The 20,326-nt window shown below is 36.5% G+C and overlaps 1 protein-coding gene across 2 annotated transcripts in view; it reads left to right on the top strand.

The window, feature by feature from the left end:
• The first annotated feature begins 2,442 nt into the window (after positions 1-2,442).
• Positions 2,443-20,326, top strand: part of bmp6 (bone morphogenetic protein 6) — a 76,910-nt gene continuing 59,026 nt past the window's right edge. For both annotated transcript variants that reach the window (XM_041245192.1, XM_041245191.1), the window contains exon 1: positions 2,443-3,383. In XM_041245192.1, the coding sequence (XP_041101126.1) occupies positions 2,978-3,383 (406 nt within the window). In that variant the 5' untranslated portion in view covers positions 2,443-2,977. The remainder of the gene's footprint in view (positions 3,384-20,326) is intronic.

The raw sequence follows: 20,326 nt of genomic DNA, 5'->3' as shown, positions 1-20,326 counted from the left end.
ATGAAACCTGAATTAGGGGTATGTTTTTATTCCATTATACCCACAAAATAGTTATTAAAATCTGCTATGTTGGTATATAAAAAACTACTGTATGAGCCAGATCTCCATTAAAAAGGAAAATAAAATGGATGGAATGTTCAGCTGGTTTAGAGTCCCAGAGGAACTACACAGTAACCAAGGACGAAATTTAGAGGCGCCGGGGTTCGGAAGATCCGGATGACAACGCTCCACACAAAGTGATGGCCTGGCGGAGCGGTTCAACTGGACCCTGGACCCTACCACCCAGCTCGCCATGTGGACTTCCCGGGACCAGCACCTGCCACTGGTCCTGATGGCCTACCAGACTATGCCAGTGGTTCTCATGTTTGGGAGGGGGCTCCGCTGCCAGTGGACCTTGTGTTCAGTAGGTCAGCGTGACACAGCATCCCTGAACCGACTGGACCACAGCAGCTAAAGTGCCCCCAGCAAGCGGCAGCAGAGAGCCCGGTCGGTCACGGTCATTAAAATATCTTTAAATTTAAAAAAAGTATAATAATTATAAAAGCGTATACCATTCAATATTTTCATTAGGGCAGGGTTTTTCAACCGAGGATATGTGTACCACCCCTGGGGGTACTCTAAAAGAGTTATAGGAGGTGCAAAGGACAACTCAGAAATGCAAAGTAACAATGAAAGTAAAACAAAATTTGGTTCTTCAGTGGATTTTTTAGTGGTATTATATATTATCTCTAAACCACTGTGCATAAATATTTTATTTTTGTTTAGCAGCTCAAAGTTTACAGTCTGGCTATAGTTTCAATATTATCATCCACGTGTAAGCATGTGTGATTTCGATTGAGCGTGTTTGCACTCCGATATTACTCAGGTGCGGCTGCCTTTTATTAAGAGTAGCGGCTGGTTGCATTGTTTTCGATGTTTGATAGAGTGCATCCACATTATCTTGTGTTTTATCCAGAGGTTAATGTTTTTGATAGTGATGGTGAGATGGGAAGTAAATGGTAACGCGATAAACATTTACAGTGCAAACTATTTTGGATTAAATATAATGACTTTGCCAAATAGAAAGAAATTCCTAAATACTGTCTTTTGATTATGTGCTTGTAATTAAAAACGTTAAGAATTATTCTCTGGTATTCTGTCCTAAACCAGCAGATTGACAGTCATTAACTCCTGTGACATAAATTATATATTTGTTCATCAGATTATTCTGTCTTTTATTGCAACTGTGGTACCATTTAGTAGAGTGAAAATTATAGTAGGGTACAACTCCTTGTCTCATGTTTCAAAACCGTTTATCATTAAACAGCTGCTGTCAAGACAGTCACACAAGAAAGTGGTGCTGAACATTCTCTATTTTAACCATTTTTATTGTTGATTTTTTGGAAAGCTAGGTCCTGAGCCCTTATCGTGTGGACGTTATCATCCCTGTCTACCCACAGAGACAGAATGACTCCCAGAACTCAGGTGGGTGAATTTTTTTTCGACCTTACCAGGTTTATTTACTTAGCATACGTACTGACGGAGTAAATTTCGAAACTTTGATAAAGTAAATCGTCCGTTATTTATACTGACGACACTAATTATGATTTATATATATATATATATATATATCTATTATATATAGATATATATATAGATATATATATATATATATATTACACGCACTCATGACTATGCTTAGAAATTTAAATGATCTATTAACATGATTCTTATGTAATTTTCATAAGGAAATAAACATAGTTGCTGTACAGTAAACAAGCATCCCCTTCTTCAAGAAATATATTAATGCTCTTCCTTACTTAACCTCCAGGGGTCTCCAAAGGCAGAATAACTTTATTAGGAACAAAGCTAGAACCCGCACCGACCAGCCCCAATTCTCAAGACTGCGAGAAATTTAGTCCTGAATTACAGTTGAATGACCGAACATTTAGAGATACTTCATAATGCAAATATTTCGAATAAATTACAATTAAGTTAAACCTTTACTCCCACGTACAGCGCAGATATAGGAAAGACGTATTAAAACATTTGTCAAACAAATATTGATGTTGTATTATTATTATTATTATTATTATTATTTATTATTATTATTATTATTATTATTCAGTCATTAAACAGACGGTTTTATCTAAAGCGACTTACAGAGACTTGGGCATGAACTGCTGCTGCAGTCTCTTCCTAAGGAACTGTACAAATACCTATACCATACCTGTAGCAATACCTCTAAAAAAGCGCAACTGCTACTTCAGCCATCAAAATTATGTGATCATTTTTTACTGTTAAATTCAAGCAACCTGTTTCTTTTTTGGCTGCCATCTCGCTGTGCCACCATTGGATATAAGAGGTGACTGAAGTTTCTTTTGAAGTTCCTGGTATCTCATTGGAGAGTCCCTCGGTGACTGGGCGGGATCACCCGGGTTAGAAATGCTGTGGTACCTGCATGTGGAACATTACTCAAGAGGAGGACTGGTGCTCTAGAAGGTATGGAAACATTTATCTGAAAGGATATACCTGACATGAAAATGTACTTAGCTTATAAAACGGAATACTGAGAGATACCATGGGATTTATTCTACGAGAGGATTAAAAAGATAACTGTTGATATTACAAACATATATGTATCGAAGTTTTTTTTTTTTTTTTTTTTTTTTTTTTTTTAAATTTCAGGGCAATTTTTTTTTTTAGGTGGACAAATATCGAACACAAGTATTGGACACCTTAATGAAGCAAAATGCTGAAAGAAAAAGTAGGACCCCTTTTATACACGTTACATTTTGAATATTTCACATGCCTTGAATTTACAGTAGAAAGATTTTTAAATGCAGATGCTTACTAGACGTACAACATCCTGCTCAGAACGCAACACACTTGCATAAAGAAAGACATCAAGAAAAAAACGCATTTTTTTTTTTTTAATTTTAACAGATTACAGTCGAGCTACACATTCAGAAAAAGAGAAGGAAAAGGATATACAACCATGATAAGCTACTGGTCAGCTTTTTGGAGACTGTGGTGGAGTTCGTGCTGTGTTTTCTATGCTGTTGGAAGCAGTGCTTTATTTGATAGCAATAACGACATCCCTTCAAGTTTTATTCATAGGAGGTTGAGGACTCACGAAAAGCGAGAGATGCAGAAAGAGATCCTCTCAATCCTGGGGCTGCCACATAGACCCAAACCGCATCTGTCTTCTGGCAAGTACAATTCCGCCCCGCTGTTTATGTTGGATCTATACAATACCATTTCAAACGAAGAGAAGAACGAAGTAGAGGGTTTTTTGGATCAGTACAAATCCATCTTCACGACACAAAGTCCACCTCTTGCCAGTTTACAAGATAGTGCCTTCTTAAACGATGCTGATTTGGTGATGAGCTTCGTTAACTTGGGTAAGTCAGCGCTGTTGTGAGTATTTATTGTACAGGTGAAATACAATATACAATCACTGTTGCTATTTTTAGATTGCGCTCTTTAAACATAAAGGGTAATATTTACTGCATTCACGTTGGGGATGTCTCCAAAATGCTGTACCCTCCTGGTTATTATTACAGAATAATTCACTGACACCATCTCTTAGCAATACTCTTACTAACCATTGTTTTTATTTTGTTTAGTTCGATTTTTAGGCTGCACTGTTTCATTATATCTGTGCTGCGATCATATATTGTAAAAATACAATTATTACCATGTCTCACAATAGTGTGAAGTGACAGTGAAAAAAATATTTTGAGAAATTAAGAGTGCGTTAAAAGTCGGTTATACTTAAAGTTTACTGGACTTTTGGATAATAATTTTAAAAAATCGAATATAGATTATAGCCTACTTTTGTGTGGACATGGACGCTGACACTACTAATGAGTGGATATGTTGTTAATGCTACGTCATAACACGCCTTTTTTTAACTTAAATTAGTATATCATGTTCTAAATGGTAATTACAACTGTATTGCCATTTTGTTAATCGATAACGTTTATAACACACCATTTTGGTTGTAGTTGTACTCGTCTTCGGTTGAAAAGAAATACTGAAATTGTTATTCTACAGCATATGGTATTTAAAAAAAAAAAAAAAAAAAAAAAAAAACAGTGCTTATTACAGTACCACGTTCGTCATTTGTCAATTCTTGTTGAGTTTCCAAAGAATTTCAAAAGAAAACCAGGCCGCTTTTTTGTGAACGGTTGTTTGTGTCCTAAGAGAATTTTAACGTGACAGGATTTGCTACCAAGCAGGGATGGTGTGACACTAGTGAGTGAATACAGATCATGGATACTGACCAACGCAGATAGCCAGCAGCTTTGCCAGTTCCACCAGCTCAGCCTGTTACTACTAAGAGAAGTGATTTGTCACTTTTCAGAGAATGCTAACGTAATGTATTCTGTAATCGTGGAAAATGTGGGTAAACGTTTGACTTAACTGAAAATCTGAAAGGCAAAAAAATAAATAAAACCCTTACATAATTTGCCACAGAATTGCAGCTTGTATCAGTCTTTGAAGACAGTCACCATTGCAGAAACCAGTTTCTGCAGGTAAAATGAAGAACAAATGTTTGTTTATCTGCATTGTTAGTATTTCAAACATTAACTAACCTGTAATAGTACTCATTTATCACAATCTTTGTTTTTGGACCTTCAGTTAAACTTTTTTAGGTCAGAAATTTTTTTTTTTGGTCAGAAATGTGATCTTGCCCATCTTGACTGAAACAGGGAGATGAATATTTGTGCAGTACAGAATACATGGCATTTAGATAAATAAATGAATCAGTCATGTGAGGGGATGAACATCTGCAAATAAGTGTGTGCTACAGATGGCAGGTGGTAGTCTATACTAAGTGATCCCAGTGATGTGTCTTATCAGGAAACAACAGCTTCTGTTTGTTTTCTATTATGCAGTTCCAGGATTTGCATTAAGCTCTGCTGCATTGTTTTGGTTTACTTCTGAAATTAGACCTTACTTGTTGATGGTGCACTTTAATCAGGAAAAGTTCAACATGAAAGGGCGCAAGTAGTCCTTCCATGATTTGCTGTGCAAGTGTTTACAGAAGCAATATTTAAACAGATCATAAGAAGATAAACACAACATTACATGGCAGACACAGTCTAAATTACTCAGCTTTAACTGATATCCATACTACCCATTGCTGCAAAACACATCACTCAGCAGAGGACATTTAGAAAGATTTAGGCTTGTAACATGTTGCATTTGAAAGAGACCACATTTTGCAGGTCTAACTGGTGTGAGCTGGGATATTATAGCTTGAAGTACTGTATATATTTTTTTTAGACTTGTTTGACAGTAGATATTAAAAAACATAACACATTATTCAATTAAGTTTGGAAAGTTTAGGAGTACTATTAAGTGGTTACATTATCTTCGAAGATATTGTCTGCTGTTGACAGTAGAAAAGTGTCTTGGAAACATATTTCTCCACATAGTGAAATTAATAGGTTTATCTAACCAAAAGCATTTCACATGTAGGCTACATTACAAAAAGGTAGAATTAAAGTGTCAGCCATGTAAGGATGTGATATCTTCAAAAGTGGTCATTATATACATAATTGGGCCAAATTGACACCCCATACCCATTTTATTGCAGCAGGAACTACAGCAGTGAGGCTAATGGCCAAAAAAAAAATGGTGAGGCAGAAAAAAGGCACAGGGCTTGGGGTCCCCTTAAGCCCCTAGCAGCAGTAGTATCTTATTGTTGTATTCTGACTGTCAACACTTTTCATCTATTCTTAATGTTTTGCCCCAATTTGGCTGTTAAATGCATTTTCTCCACTCCAACAGAGAAAAGAAAACAGTAGCCCAGCTTAATTGTTACACACTGCCAGCGTATGTTTAAATGCAATGCATGCAACATTAATATAGCATTTAGATTTCAAGACCATGCCACATACAATACCATTATCTAAACATTGTTAAGGCAGGAGAAAGGCAGACAAAAGTCAAGCACATTCTATCTACTTAATTAGCAAAACTTAAATAGATGACCAACAAAATAATTGTATACCGTTCTGTGCCAGTGACGGCTGGTGATTTATAAGCAGTGGTGAAAGTAACTTTAATTTCTTACCGGAACTGTTGACTTTTCACCCCCCCCACCCCCCCTTTTTTATGCTGTCCGAGCTAGCTATGCTGTGATGTTTTATAGATTTGTATCCAGATTTTGTCCCATGTGAGTGAATTACAACATTTACTGAAAAGTAAACATGCCAGCAAGTTGGTTACTAGCGCTGTTTAAATTTTTTTTTTTTTTTTTTTCACAGTAAAACAGTTTTAAAAGGCACTGCTTATCAACAGGACAGTCAGTACTGCATCTCCAGCCAAGCCCCACCCCTTGTTCGCTGTATTTATCACATACCTCTTCATAGTCGTACATACTGATAAATCATCTCCCGATCACTCGTTTTATCACCAAACTTCTCAATAATGCGATCCAAGTCTTAATTGTATTACTATAACATCTCAAAAATCTCTGCAAATGTCTATGATATTCTTTGAGTGCTGGATGCAGAAGCAGCTATCTTCTTTGTTTGTGTCCGTGTTATCTCTGTGGTGCAGGGGCTGTATTGCTCAGGTCCACCCTTTTTTTTCATCTTCTCTCAGCTCCTATTGGTCTCACTTGGTAATATGAAAGGTTTTCTCAGCCTTTTCCAGACAAAAATGAGTAGAGACCTGAGCTTAGTCTTTTTGATGATGTCGGACCGGAAAGGGAACGTTATAATGTCGGACCTGGTCCGACATAGGACCGCAAAGGATTAATACAAAAGCTACAATAGAAAATAAAATCAGTCCATTTGAGTTTGATTTAAAAACATTTTGTTAGGTTGGAATGGAACCAAAAACAGTAACTAACCTTTTAATTTAAAGAAACTCCCACAATGGCCCGCAGAATTGATCTTGCAGCTTTCCATGTTCTCATGCCTTGTGAAGAATGTGCAGCGCGTCGTTGCTTGTGAAGAATGTGCAGCACGACCCTTGTGAAGAATGTGCAGCACGTCCCTTGAGAAGAATGTGCAGCTTGTCCCTTGATAAGAATGTGCAGCACGCTATCCCTTGTGAAGAATGTGCAGCTCGTCGTCCCTTGTGAGAATGTGCTGCATGTCGTCTCTTGTGAGAATGTGCAGCAGGTCTTCCCTTGTGAGAATGTGCAGCACGTCGTCTCTTGTGAAGAATGTGCAGCATGTCATCCCTTGTGAAGAATGTGCAGCGCATCGTCCCTTGTGAAGAATATACAGCACGCCATCCCTTGCCAAGCCATGATTTTACGTAAAGCATAGGATTCCACTCTGTATAAAGAAGTCCGCTACATGACGAGTGCTAAGTGCAGTCCGTTTGTCAGTAATGATGTTATTCATGACACTGAATCCCCTTTCGCAGTCAGTGTTGCTTGCTGCAAGAGTATCTACCGCGAGGACGATTTTTAAAAAATTTATCAGGAACGGTTCTTCCTGTAGAAGCTTTGAATTCAACAAATGCGAGGTGTGTTTCCTGGAGGTTGATTCTCAGGGGATCACAGTGCTCTTATTTCATTTTCTCCAAAGAGAGGATTCTCTGGTTCCTCTAGCCATTTTTCAGGATTCAAAACAGACACATTTTGAATGAAGTTGTTATGATCAGATGCCCGTTCTTCACGTGTGCTTTGGTCGGCTTTGTTTGAGGCGGTTGTGAATAGCTTTGTCCGCGTGTTGTCAACAACTGCTTGAATGAATTGAGAAGAGTTGATTCTGGGACTTTTTCCAGTGCCTTTTAGCTTTCTGTTTTGGAACATCGTAGTTTGTTCAGCTTTCTGAGCCTGTTCCAGTTTTTCTTTTGCTCTCTGTGTATATTTTCATTATGATGTCTTCCTTTGGGATGGTCATTTTTCGTTCTTGTAACAACGCAGACAAGACCTTGAGTTTAGTCAGCAGATTGAGCATTAAAGAAAGATTACTGACAACATTTACAGAACAAAGCTTTGAATGCAGTCCTTGAAATCTAACCTGCCTTCCTTCTCTTGACCGGTCTTGTGAGGCTTCCTCAAAGTGTTTTGCCAAAGCAGGATAGGCTTGCTAGACTGCATTAACAGCTCTCCATGTTGAAGCCACCCAATGCACATTAAAGACTGCCCATTTTTCAAACTGCAATGTGTGATTCATTGGCATGTGCACTCAGCCCACAGGAGTTTTTTGGTGATTGACTGTACAACGAATGTAAACTGTCTAAAAAAAACCTTTAAATCATTTGTACCTCCGGTGACTTCCAGAGCTTCATCAGTGGCAAGTTCAAGTCTATGATTGAGACAGTGCCATAAGATCAGGTAAGGGAAGTCCTTCTGCAGCAGTGTTCTCACACCAGTTTTGACTCCGAACATGACGTTAGCACCGTCACTACAAAAACCGACAAACACTTCAGACAGCAGTTCCATAGTGAATCCACAACACAACAAGCATTTTAAAATATCCCCTTTAATGGCTTGTGCAGTTGCACTTTCCAACTCAGTCAGGTCCAAAGGAAAAGTTACTGGCTTGAGAAAACAGTAGCCCATCACAGCAGTTACACACTGCAAGCATATGTTTAAAATGCAATGCATGCAACATTAATAGAGCATTTAGATTTCAAGACCACACCATTAACATTACCATTTACAATACCTTTCTGTACCAATGGCGGGTGGTGATTTCTAAGCAGTGGTGAAAGTCACCCCCCTACCCCCTTTTTTTTTTATGCTGTCCGAGCTACATATGCTGTGATGTTTTATAGAGCTTTATCCAGATTTTTAAAATCAGTAAAGCAATATTTTGTCCCATGTGAGTGAACTAGCACATTTACTGAAAAGTAAACAGGGCCAGCAAGATGGTTATTAGCTGCACCCCTGGTCATCCAATCCACTCTCATACCAACCACGCTGAAAATGAGTTAGAATTTTCCATAACTGGTAGTGACCTCCCTTCAGATTTTATACAGGGTTTCCATGTAATCTAGCATGGGAAACAAAGTCTTCATCAATGGTATCCTTCATTCTACCTTTTAAAATGCCTTCACAAGACAAGCCCTGAGGGCCAATAAGACGATAAAACAGCTGTGTTTAAATACTATGGGGGGGTCAAAAGCCAGTGTTATTGTATCAAACTCGTGGCATAGTAACAAAAGCTTTAGTAGCAAGTGATTTTTGTTAATAAAATCAATCCGTTAATGCTTTGATATTGAGTTGATGAGGTTGTTATTGAACGCATTTCTCATTAAAAAGTCTCAATGACTAAATAAGAGGAATTTGTTAATCAAAATGCATGTTAACGAGATCAAGAAAAATGGATGGAAGCATAATACACTGTTATGGAAACTACTAGTATACAGGGAGGCTCTCCCACCATCGAGCAGCAGCCAAATGGAAATAAAAAAGAATGGGAATATCTTTGTTGTGTATAATTTGTAAACTGCATTAAAATTGTACATTTTGTCATTCAGAGTGTACATTTATTTAGAACACTTCACATATAAAAGGCTGATTTACGATTATCTGGCGTGTGGGTAAAAATTTGACGGCATGGAATAAAAATAGAAATAAATAAATAAAATAATTTAAACCCCACTAGTCATTACCCTAATATCGGGGGGAATTTTGCCACAATCTTTTTTCGATTAAAAAAAATATATATATAATAATTTTCTTATGTTGACATCTACTTTTGTATGTATTTTAGTATGCACGATTGTAGGCTATAAATAAATATGTTTCAAGTGCCATTGGTGTTTGTAGTTGTTAGTTGTTAGTTGTTATCACCTATGTAACACTTCATTATATATTTATTAAGCTTTTAAAATTACAATAAAACCCTAACCCAATAAACAACTTGTTTATAACTGTCTGGTGAATTCCTCTAATCATGTTGTATTTTCTCTGGTAGGCTACTCTTTGCTCGACTCCACGATAAATAAATAAATAAACATTATTAGAAGTAGCCACTGAACACTTACAGTATTATAAGAAAATGTTATATGCATGCAAACGTGTGAAGCTGAAAGTGTATATTGTACTTAAAGTGTCGGGGGAGTCTTGACAACATTACAAATGGGCCTACAGTTAGGCAAAATCCATGTCAATGATCTGATAAGGGAACTTTATGGTAATATCTAATACACCATTTTCTATACCAAGATTTTGTTATTTAGTCTTAGGTTTTTATTTGTATAATTCAAATGAAATCTACAGTAGAGGTCAGTTGTCATATAATGTATGTATCCAGAGTTAAGATAGGCTACAGTTGCATTGATCATTTCTGTAACAATACACTGGGTGCAAATAACGGTATGCCATTTTAGCAATACAACAAACATTCTGTATGTTTACAAATGATTAAAACAAGTGATAAAATCTTATTCATAAGCACAAGTATAGAAAAGTCTTAAATATTTTCATAACTACAAATCTTGAATTGTCTAGGTAGCCTTTAAGAAATGAAACCTGATCCTATAAACTCTCTGTATTATCGGTGTGTCAAATTTATGTTTCAAGGATACTCTTTCATTAATTAAAACCCTCTGTGGCGGAGTGTCACGCCCCTTTGTGTTTATTAAGTGTTTTATGTTGACTGTAGTGTGTTAATGTTGGTGTTTATGTATAAAATATACAGAATATAAATATGGGTTTAGAACACAAGTGTTTAAAGTGTAATTTGTATTTAGGCACGAGGATTGCACAGCACTTCACGTGCAGGTAAAATATGTGAGCGCAGGGAATTGCACTTTTATTAAGGGAATTGCACTTTTATTAATTCATGTGCAGGGAATTGCACTTTTATTAATTCATGTGCAGTTGTACCGAGACTCCAGTTGAATGATTGATTAGCAATCGAGTCTCGGTACAGCTGCATAAAAGCTGCATGTTTTCACTCACTCGGGGTTGTGTGTTCGTGAGTGGAGAACGGGTGAGAGAGAGAAGAGTGAAATAAAAATATAAACAAATGCTACTCGTACGAGCGGACTTGCAAGATACTTGTTTGGTTCGTCCACATCTGTCTTGTGTGTGTTTGTTTGTTTGGCCAATGTTTGTTTGTGTGTTTTATTTAAATCTTTTTTTTGTGATTATTATTATTATTTACAATAAAACTCTGGACGCCGCAACATCACAGATTCACCGCCATTCATCAGTGTTTGGAGTCTATTTCTGGTCTGATGTCACCCCTGCAAAGCCCTCCTGTTCACACCTTCCTTTTCCAAGTGCAAAAGAAATCTCTCTGCTCCTTCAATTAAAACCAGTGCTCCGATCATGTTATCTGTTAACGCTAGTGATTAATAACAGATAGGAGTAACTGGCCGCCTTTTTTTTCTTAATTTTCCTTATTTTATTTGAGATCCGGTGTACGATTTAATTTTGTACAAATAACTGCTTTTAATTTACTTTGCACACACAAGCTATTCCCTGCTTTGCATGAGCTTTTAAGAAGACATGTTTTTTTATACTATAATAATAAAGTAACAGACAAAGTAACGTAAATAAACTGTCAAACTAAATTACCACAGCACCCCTATACATGTCAAAAAAGCAGCAGCAGCATTAATTATGAATAAGTTGTACAGGAGCCATTTTCAAGACATGCCTAAAATGATTTAACAGAATGGTGAAGGATTTCACCAGAATGGAAAACAACAAATTTGTGTCTGATTCAGGTTTTTTTCAAGCGCTCAGACAATTTCTAACTTTGTACTTGTAGCAAAAGAAACAGGGACCCGTTGCAGTGTTTGTTTACATGCCATTTTCTAGTGATAGTGACGAGGGGGAATGGAAATCAGAATACATTATGGCAAGATTGAATAAACCATTTTAATTTAAGTTTGATGATGATAAGTTATCAGGTTGCAAAACAGTACTGTATCAGTTGTGAACAACTTGCTAGGCAAAAAGGCGAAGTTCCTGTTCCTTTAGGTGGAGCATTTCCAATGGGAAAAATCAATTTCACCAAAAGGTTGTTCTCTTAGACAAAGTTTTCTCTTAGGAGGTGTTTCTATACGTGGAGACTACTGTACTGAAATGATACAACATGCATTACTTTGTAAACATTGATTTTCTTAAATGAAATTCCATTAAGTGGGCATTTTATTTTTACATCTGCAATGCTACTGCCTATTTCTGTATTTGTATTCATTTAAGAAATCTTTAACATTTCTGATATCCTTTTTTTAACAGTCTTGACTTTTCATAAATAAAATAAAATGCTAGATTCAATATAAAAAAATAATTTAAAAAAGGTTGTGTTAATCCACTCAGAAGACCTCACCCCACCATTATTAACGCTCTATTGCTTCAGCTCATTTAAGATCCTTTGTAAACAACAGGCAATGAAAGCAGAGTCTACAAGAAAGCCCATTGTATAACTTCCACAAAGAAAAGATACAGCCAGGTGACATATGCCTTATTTACCTGACATAAAATAGGGTCGTAATTCAGGTGTCTGTGAACAAAGACTTAGTTATGTAAGCCTGTTTTGCTGCCGTTCTTCTTTCCCTGAGGTAACCTGTGTTTTTATAGTATTCAGTGCTCTAGGAAGGTGACTGCAGATTCAATCTGCTTTCCTGGCACAGATGTTTTCTGAGACATGTTATTTTCTGTGCTGGAGGTTATGAGTCAGCTTACTTATTAGCATAATGTTTACTTGAACTCACTTCTGACACCTATTTGTAGCAAGACCAGCTAATTTGACAGCTGAAACCCTATACCCCTCTGTACCCATCTGATAATTATGTGCTGTTTTCTCACTGTCTGAAATATCATAATCTGGCATCGGGGTGGCAAGCAAGTGTAATATATAACCACCACTCTCTGACATGGTACCTGTTAGAACATGTCCTATTATTGAATATTTAATCTGTGTGGTGCAATAAAAGTTCAGACTTTGCTAACTCAAGCCTAGACGATGCACAGCCACTGAGTAAACACCAACGCAAAACAAACACAAGGGATATAATTTTGAAATGAGACCATTTAACTGAGTTATTCAAGTTTTTCACATACCATCATTTAACAAATGTGCCAAATGCTGACATCAAAAAAGTGGGAAAACTCCATATGGTAACCAGCCGTCTACCTGTCTATTCCACAAAGAAATATTCCACTTGTGGTGTGTCAGATTTACACTGCTGCTGGCGCCTGTCTCCTTGTGGGCCAACAGAAAGTGAGTGTGTTATGTATGAATAAGTAATTTATAAGGAAGTTCAAAAAGTTAAGTTTTAAATAATATAATACAGTATGATTGTAATTTGAATAAATGCATACATTATTAATAACAATTAACACCCCACCCCAAATGTTTTTGTCCCCCATTGAACATTATAAATTTATAAATAACCTGACGTCCCTGTCAAAGTTCTGAATTTCAGATAACACTATATCTGTCATGCAGGAACTGGGGCAAAAAAACTAAAATCCTAGCAATAAAAAAGACTCCTTACTTTCTGTTATGAAAAATGTACTTCCTTCTAAAGAAATCTTCCTTTATTCTCTTGTGTGACTTGGCAGTTAAGTAAGTACCTGAACATGTTAACTACTGTTTACTTTTTATATTTCAATTATTATTTTTGTTTGTATGGACCATGGGAAACTTAAAGTAAAAATTAAAAATGACACCTCGCACACAAGATACTGAAACTGAAAACCGGTTTTTCTGAATGGTTTGAATTAGTGAATGCATGTGCTATTGAGTTGTGGTTGTAGAAGGTTCATTCGACGGGATTGGTTTGTTTGTGACAGAAAAAGGAACCTGTCACATAGTTTGAATACTAAACTAAGAGTTATTTTATAAAAATGTTAGTTAAAGAAGCAGTACAGACAGATGTGTCAAACTGATAAAAAAAACAAAAAAAACATGGAATGACACAGATGCTTTATAAATAAGAGGATAGAAGATATTCTCAAAACATCCAGTAAATAAAATATGTATACGAAGGCGTCATTACTCTCCAAGAAGCTTAAACGGGTTTCCTTTCCAGCAAATACAAGCAGCTAAAAGCCTGTGGCTTCCTTCACCTTTGTAACTATGATTAATATATACAGCTGTGAACAGGATACCAATCCCCAGTTACTTCTAGTGGTTTCATGTTTTTTTTATATATTTTTAAAACCTCTGTGGAACTAAATGAATGGTCTGTCTTATGTCTTCTTAAATGAGGCAACGCCACCCACATACTGGTATCAACCAGCATTGTTATAATACTTTAGCGGTGACTGAAGACCTATATTTCATGAGATTGGTCCAGTCTAAATAAATTGAGAATTAAAATAGAAGTGCTTTTTTAATGGTTAGGCATGGACTCAGACATAAGCTTATTTTCATCAGAACTTGTCTTGGTTACGTTAACTCAGAGTTGTAAATGATGTAAGCAATTACTCATAGCGAACGTGATCATAGATTTGTTGTTTAAACAGTCTACTGTGTGCACCAGGGCTGTTCAACTAGTTTTTTAAGGGGGCCAGATTGGAAAAAAGTTAGGAGTAGGCAGGCCAGAAGTATTTTACTCTGCACATTTTTAAGCAATATAATACATATTGTATAACATAATTTGGAATAAAACTTACAAATGTTACTGGATGAATAGTACTTTAATAATAGAATAGTGTGAGAATTTAACAGAGTATCATTGCAAACATTTAAAATGTATGTGACATATTAATAGTATAGCTGTTATACTATACAGTCTGAGAGTGAGAACTGTGTGACAATGTGGTTGTAAGTAAGGTATATATATATATATATATATATATATATATATATATATATATATATATATATATATATATATATATATATATATATGAGCTTAACATGCAGCCTACAGCACTCAGTATTCCCAGATGGTCTCCCATCCAAGTATTAACCAAGCCCAACATTGCTTTGCTTATGCATTGCATGGTAAGTTCGATTTGAAGAGCTTTTTGCCGTCAGAGATGTTGCCGAGGGGTCACTACAAGGAAGTAGCTCTTCTTGACCCCCAGTAAGGTAATGAAGTGACTGAAAAAAAAGTAAAAATGCAAACAAAAAATCTTTCATCACACATTATGTGAGTGTGCCACTTAAAACAAATAAACATGTCTCTTTGTTTCTATTCCATCTCTGACACAAAAATGAAAACTTGAAACATCTTAGTCCCATGGAAAGGGATAACAGTAGCATGTGGGAAATGATCCTGTTTCTACATTTTGGTTAATTTCCCAAATAATGACATTTGATGTTTCTGACCAAACTGTTAATCTCCTCTGTATGGTATGCTTTTGAGTGAATCTCAAAAAAGCAATCAGTGAGTGCAAGATCACACAAGAGTTTCACAAGCATGTTCTGGGAGGAAGAGATCAGCGCCTCTACTTTTGAGCTTCTAACTGCTGGATATGTATTTCCAAAAGCTCTGTGTTTGCTTTCAGAATGCCTTGTCACATTGTATTCCTCAACTACTGACACTGGCTTTGTGTTCGGTAAGGTTGGTAAAGTCAATATATATTTATTGGTGCAGTCATTGCTGATTCTACCATTAAGTTTTCTCTTCTTGCTAGCTAGAGTAGAAATAGCCATGTTTACATCACTTTCAAAATAAGAGCAACACAAGTAAAAATCTAAAATCACCCACAGAGTAACCAAAGCGGAGCTCAGTGGAAAGGCTTGCGTGAGTCTTGCCGATTGGCTGAGTGACTGGAAAGGGGTGATGTGATGCGCACTTTGCCGGATACAAAAATAAGACACACACATCTTAATCACAAGTTGATGGTGTTACTGTTTTTGTTGTTTGTTTTGTTTGTTTTTTTTCTGTATTTATTTGAGTTTATTTTTATAATTTTTGCTGACTGTCGGCAGGCCACTTGGTTGTCTCACGAATCTAAAAAGGTTTTGAGGAGTTTACCAGCTTGTATGTTGACTGGCGATTCAAGAATGCAATTTCATTCTAGTTACAGGTATTTTCAGCAGGAAAGCTTACTTGAGAAAACTGTATTAATATGAATAGTTTCCTCCTGTCCGAATCCTACTGTTTCACATTTTTGTTCTGTTTAGATGCTTGATAACCACTACTTAATAATGGATAAAAAAGACTTGACTCAGAAGCTTTGAATACCATATTCAAGGTGTATAGTCATTTCCGTATCCCTCTACACTGAAGACCTTTGTATATTGTGAAAGCACACTTGCATATTCATTACAGTTTTGATGTTTTTAACATGTACACTGCCCCAGTGCTTATAGGACTAGGAGTGGGAATGTGCTAAATAATGAAACAGTGATATTATGTAATGTACTATTATCTGTCATCTATCATCTGAATTGATTTCTGGTTCAGGTATAAATTTTTGTACATATAATTGCTTAATAGATAGTGTACAGAGTGATTATGACTCATTCCATATATCAAATCTTGTACCGACATGTGCACTTGTTTGCATAGATATATCATATATGGTGTATGTTAGCATAAGTAATGATAGGGACTAACTGAAATGGTTGGGATTAGACTATATAAATTCACGATCAGTTTGAAATGTTTGCAACCTTTCTGAAATTCAGTCACAGAACCAATTGTGTTGTGCATTCTGAGATGTTCCCATCAGTTCATCACCCATTAAACACTTCTACCCGCAAGTCAATGATAACTCAGATGTACCGCTGCTGAAGAGCAAGGAGACCAAGGACCGCGGTTGTGTGTAATTAATGCAGCTGCTGCAGGACAGAAGGTTCCTGCATTTACTGAAACTCCAGATAAGACTGTTTTTATTAGACAGCCAGTTGACTGTCCCACTTTTTTATTCAGTTCAGAGAGAAGCATTGTGCTGTGCTCTTCCAGAGCAGCTGTGACAGCATCATAGAACGTGCCTGGTCCTGGAAAGGTCATTTGTAATTTGTGCTGCCTTAAGTACACAATATAGGCTATCTGGGGAAATAAAAAAGAAATACCTCACTTAACATTATAAACGATGATCCTGAATCAATGCGACAAGTTTGCAAGGTAAAGGGAAATGTGACAGTTTTTTAATGATAACCACCACTAACATCTTGAGGAAAGAAGGGTGTTGAAATGTTTTTTCCAGAATGGCTTATAGAGTAGTAGCTTTGAGACATTATGGATTCTGAAACTTGCAATCAGCAAGCCATGATGCCATGACTTTTGTGGTTATATACTGGATTTGTTTTATATAAGATGGGGGAACAGATTCTGATAGCATGTCTACATATCTCTGGTAACTGATGGTCTGGAATAGAAATAATTGTTGTTGTTTTTGTGAAACAAATACTATATTAGCATAACAGTACGTTCTAGCAATGATTATAATGTTCATGTGTCTAATATGTTTCCCCCTTTTCAACTGAGAAATTCTGAATGCTGTGGAAATAAATTATTCACTTCTTCCAAAATATACTAGTGCACTGCAAAAATAATCTTCTTGAATATCCACTGTCGGCCTTACAAAAAACAAAAAAGTTAATAAATGGTCAACTTTTAAGGAATAGTCTAACTAAGTGACTAATAACAATGTTTTGGATACAGGACGATGAGGGTAAAACATAAATCATAGTCCTACAGCCCTTAAAGGAAGATGGAGGGAACAGAATGTGGTTTGCTGTGCCTCCCTTTCCATCTTCCCTGTGCCAGTTTATGGGGATGAAGTGGAGGAGGACATGCCTGAAAAAACAACTGCTGTGAGCTGGGTCTTTCTTAACACGCAGACAGTCTTTTAAGAATGGTATAATAGAGCTATTAGGTTTTAAAGGCTTTACAGCTGACAAGTTTACGAGCCCTCAAATGCATACGGGTGGATTTCTAAACATGCTGTGGTGTAAAACAATTGAGCTCGTCATTCCACAGTTCCGTTCTTACACCCCGTATTTCACAGGTTATTTTTGTAACCATTCGAAAAACTACTGTTAGTCAAGTTGAAGAGGCTGTGAACTGATTGAGATTGTTCTGTCCAAAAGCATACTCTGAGATATCAACAAAAGAATTTAGTTTGGTGATCTCAGAGACACTCACAGAACCACCACACAGTTTGATACAGACACAACTGTTTTAAGCCATGTACAGTATGTCATTTAGGTCAGGATTGAGGTGTATTGGTGGAGCTTTGCAAAGAAGCTAAAATAGTTTCTGCTTTGGCCAGAATTTGGGAGAGACGCCTTTGAGGTAGTGTGTTACCAATATAACTGTTTTTGTGGGCACCAGTAGGCCTTCACTTATTGATTATATTTATATTAAAATGAATTACAACCTACAGGGACAGTACTGCACTCAGCCTCTCGTTCACAGCAGAAACAGTAGCAAATGCAAGTTCAAAACAGTTAAGTAAATTAAAAACATTTTAAACATGTACCAATTTCATTTTAAGGTGAGCATTAAAATGAGGAGAAACTTGGAGTTAGTAATTGGTTCATTATTGAATTATCTGTCTTTTCTCACATTGTGTGAAATTTTATCTCAAGGGCCTACATTCTTTAGTACAGTAGTTACTGTTGAAGATAAGAATGTAGAATCAATTAGCGTCAAAAAATACTGATAAAATGAACCACGACTTTATAATAATAGTTTAGTTCAGTAAAACCATATTGTATTTGCTCATTTTGTTCAGTATAGTAATAGTAGAGTTTAACTAGACAACAACTTTGCTGTGTTTTTTTGTTCTAGTTTTTTTTGTTAGGGCAATGTTCTGTTTAATCTCCGGAAACACGCAAAAGCATTCTTATCAATGGATGAACTAATGAACTATTTTTAATGGTTACCTGTGCAGGGTCTCAATTCGTTTTAAAGTATGAGGCAGTATGGGGCACCCATCTCATCAAGGCGGGTAGGGCCAAAGGAGGGGGAGAGTGTGGGAGGATTTTAAAAAAAGGGATTCAAATGGGCATTCTGGTGCATTTTTGGTTGAAGCATGTGCTCAACTAGCAGTGGTCTGCTTGTAGTGTCTGACAAAGTATTCCATTAGTGTAGTGAAGGAGCTTTGTTTCAGGACTGCTCACAGCAAGGCAAGATCAACAGGAAGAAAAAATGACTGAGCATCAAGACTAAAAAAAAAAACTAGTATTTGTTTTTAATCAAAACAGTTTAATAGTTATATACTATACAAAGTCTGGAATATTCTACGTCTGCATCGAAGGGTACATTTTGACCTTTGAAGGTTCAAACCACATTACCGAAGGAAGGTTTGCACCTTCGATGGTACCAATTTGCTTAATTTACTGGTCTCATCACCATAGCTTCTTGTTTATATTTGATTGAAAATCCTATTTTACATTCAAAGTTTAAAAAATATGTTATATAGAACAGTAATCCTGTTTTTATAATTTTAATTAAAGAAAAAACAAAACAACATTGTTTATTTACATGTAATTGATGCTGCTTGCGATAGATACAGTAAGCTTGCATTGCAGCAGCACCAACTGCAGCGGATTTAAGCTAAACTTTAACAGTCACCGTTCCAAGCAGGCTATCAGTCACAGTCCCATTTTACTACTACAAAAAATATAAATAATACTACTGATAATAAATGAACTTGCGCTTGTCAAGTGACCCCGGAGTTTGATTGTGCCCCCATGATACATCAATAGTCACTTGCATAGTTTGCATTCAGCTTTTTTTTTTGGGTCGTCTGGGCATTTAACAAAAAAATCCCAAACAGCAGAGGGGTTTCGAGACATTTCAGTCAATACAGCTTACAACAGACAACGCTTTGCTGTCGAGATGGCAAATGAAGAAATTAAAGGTCTGTCTCTGGATAAATTAGTGTTATTGTATATTTTGTATGTCTCAAACATATTCTACATTAGCACTTGCCTTACTCAGTCTTGTACACTAGGTATTCAATAGATATTTTACTGAGGCACTACAACCACTATAGGTCCCCCCCCCCCCCCCCCCCCCCAGGGCTTTGGCATAGTACACCCATAGTACACGGCAGCGGTGCCATATAGGGTTGTTACGTATAATGATTTGGTAGTGGATTTTAATACAACTTATGTTTGTGTAATATGCATTATTCAAATCAAAAGATAGAATTTTGCATGTGAGTGACATTTAATGTGTGATTTATAGTATTCACACATTGTCAAACGGTTTCTGTTAACAGAGAAAATAAATAAATACATACAGTGCGTGAATGCCACCTGACAAACCTTCAGAGGTTTAAAACTAACTTTGGATTCCTGGCTAGTGATCAAACCTTCAAACACAGCCATAGAATATTCATATCATGTGTCCGACTTCTCATCCGAAGGGAGGCCAAGCTTCTGTGCAGCAACACCAACTTCTACTTTCACTTCTTCTTGGTTTTCAGTGGGAGTCTGTGCTGTAAGTTCACTGCTCAACATGAGCTGGCTGCTCCACTGATGCG

The sequence above is a fragment of the Polyodon spathula genome, chromosome 3 (assembly GCF_017654505.1).
Source record: "Polyodon spathula isolate WHYD16114869_AA chromosome 3, ASM1765450v1, whole genome shotgun sequence".
Taxonomy (NCBI): Eukaryota; Metazoa; Chordata; class Actinopteri; order Acipenseriformes; family Polyodontidae; genus Polyodon; species Polyodon spathula.
This window is presented reverse-complemented; position numbering and strand designations above follow the sequence as displayed.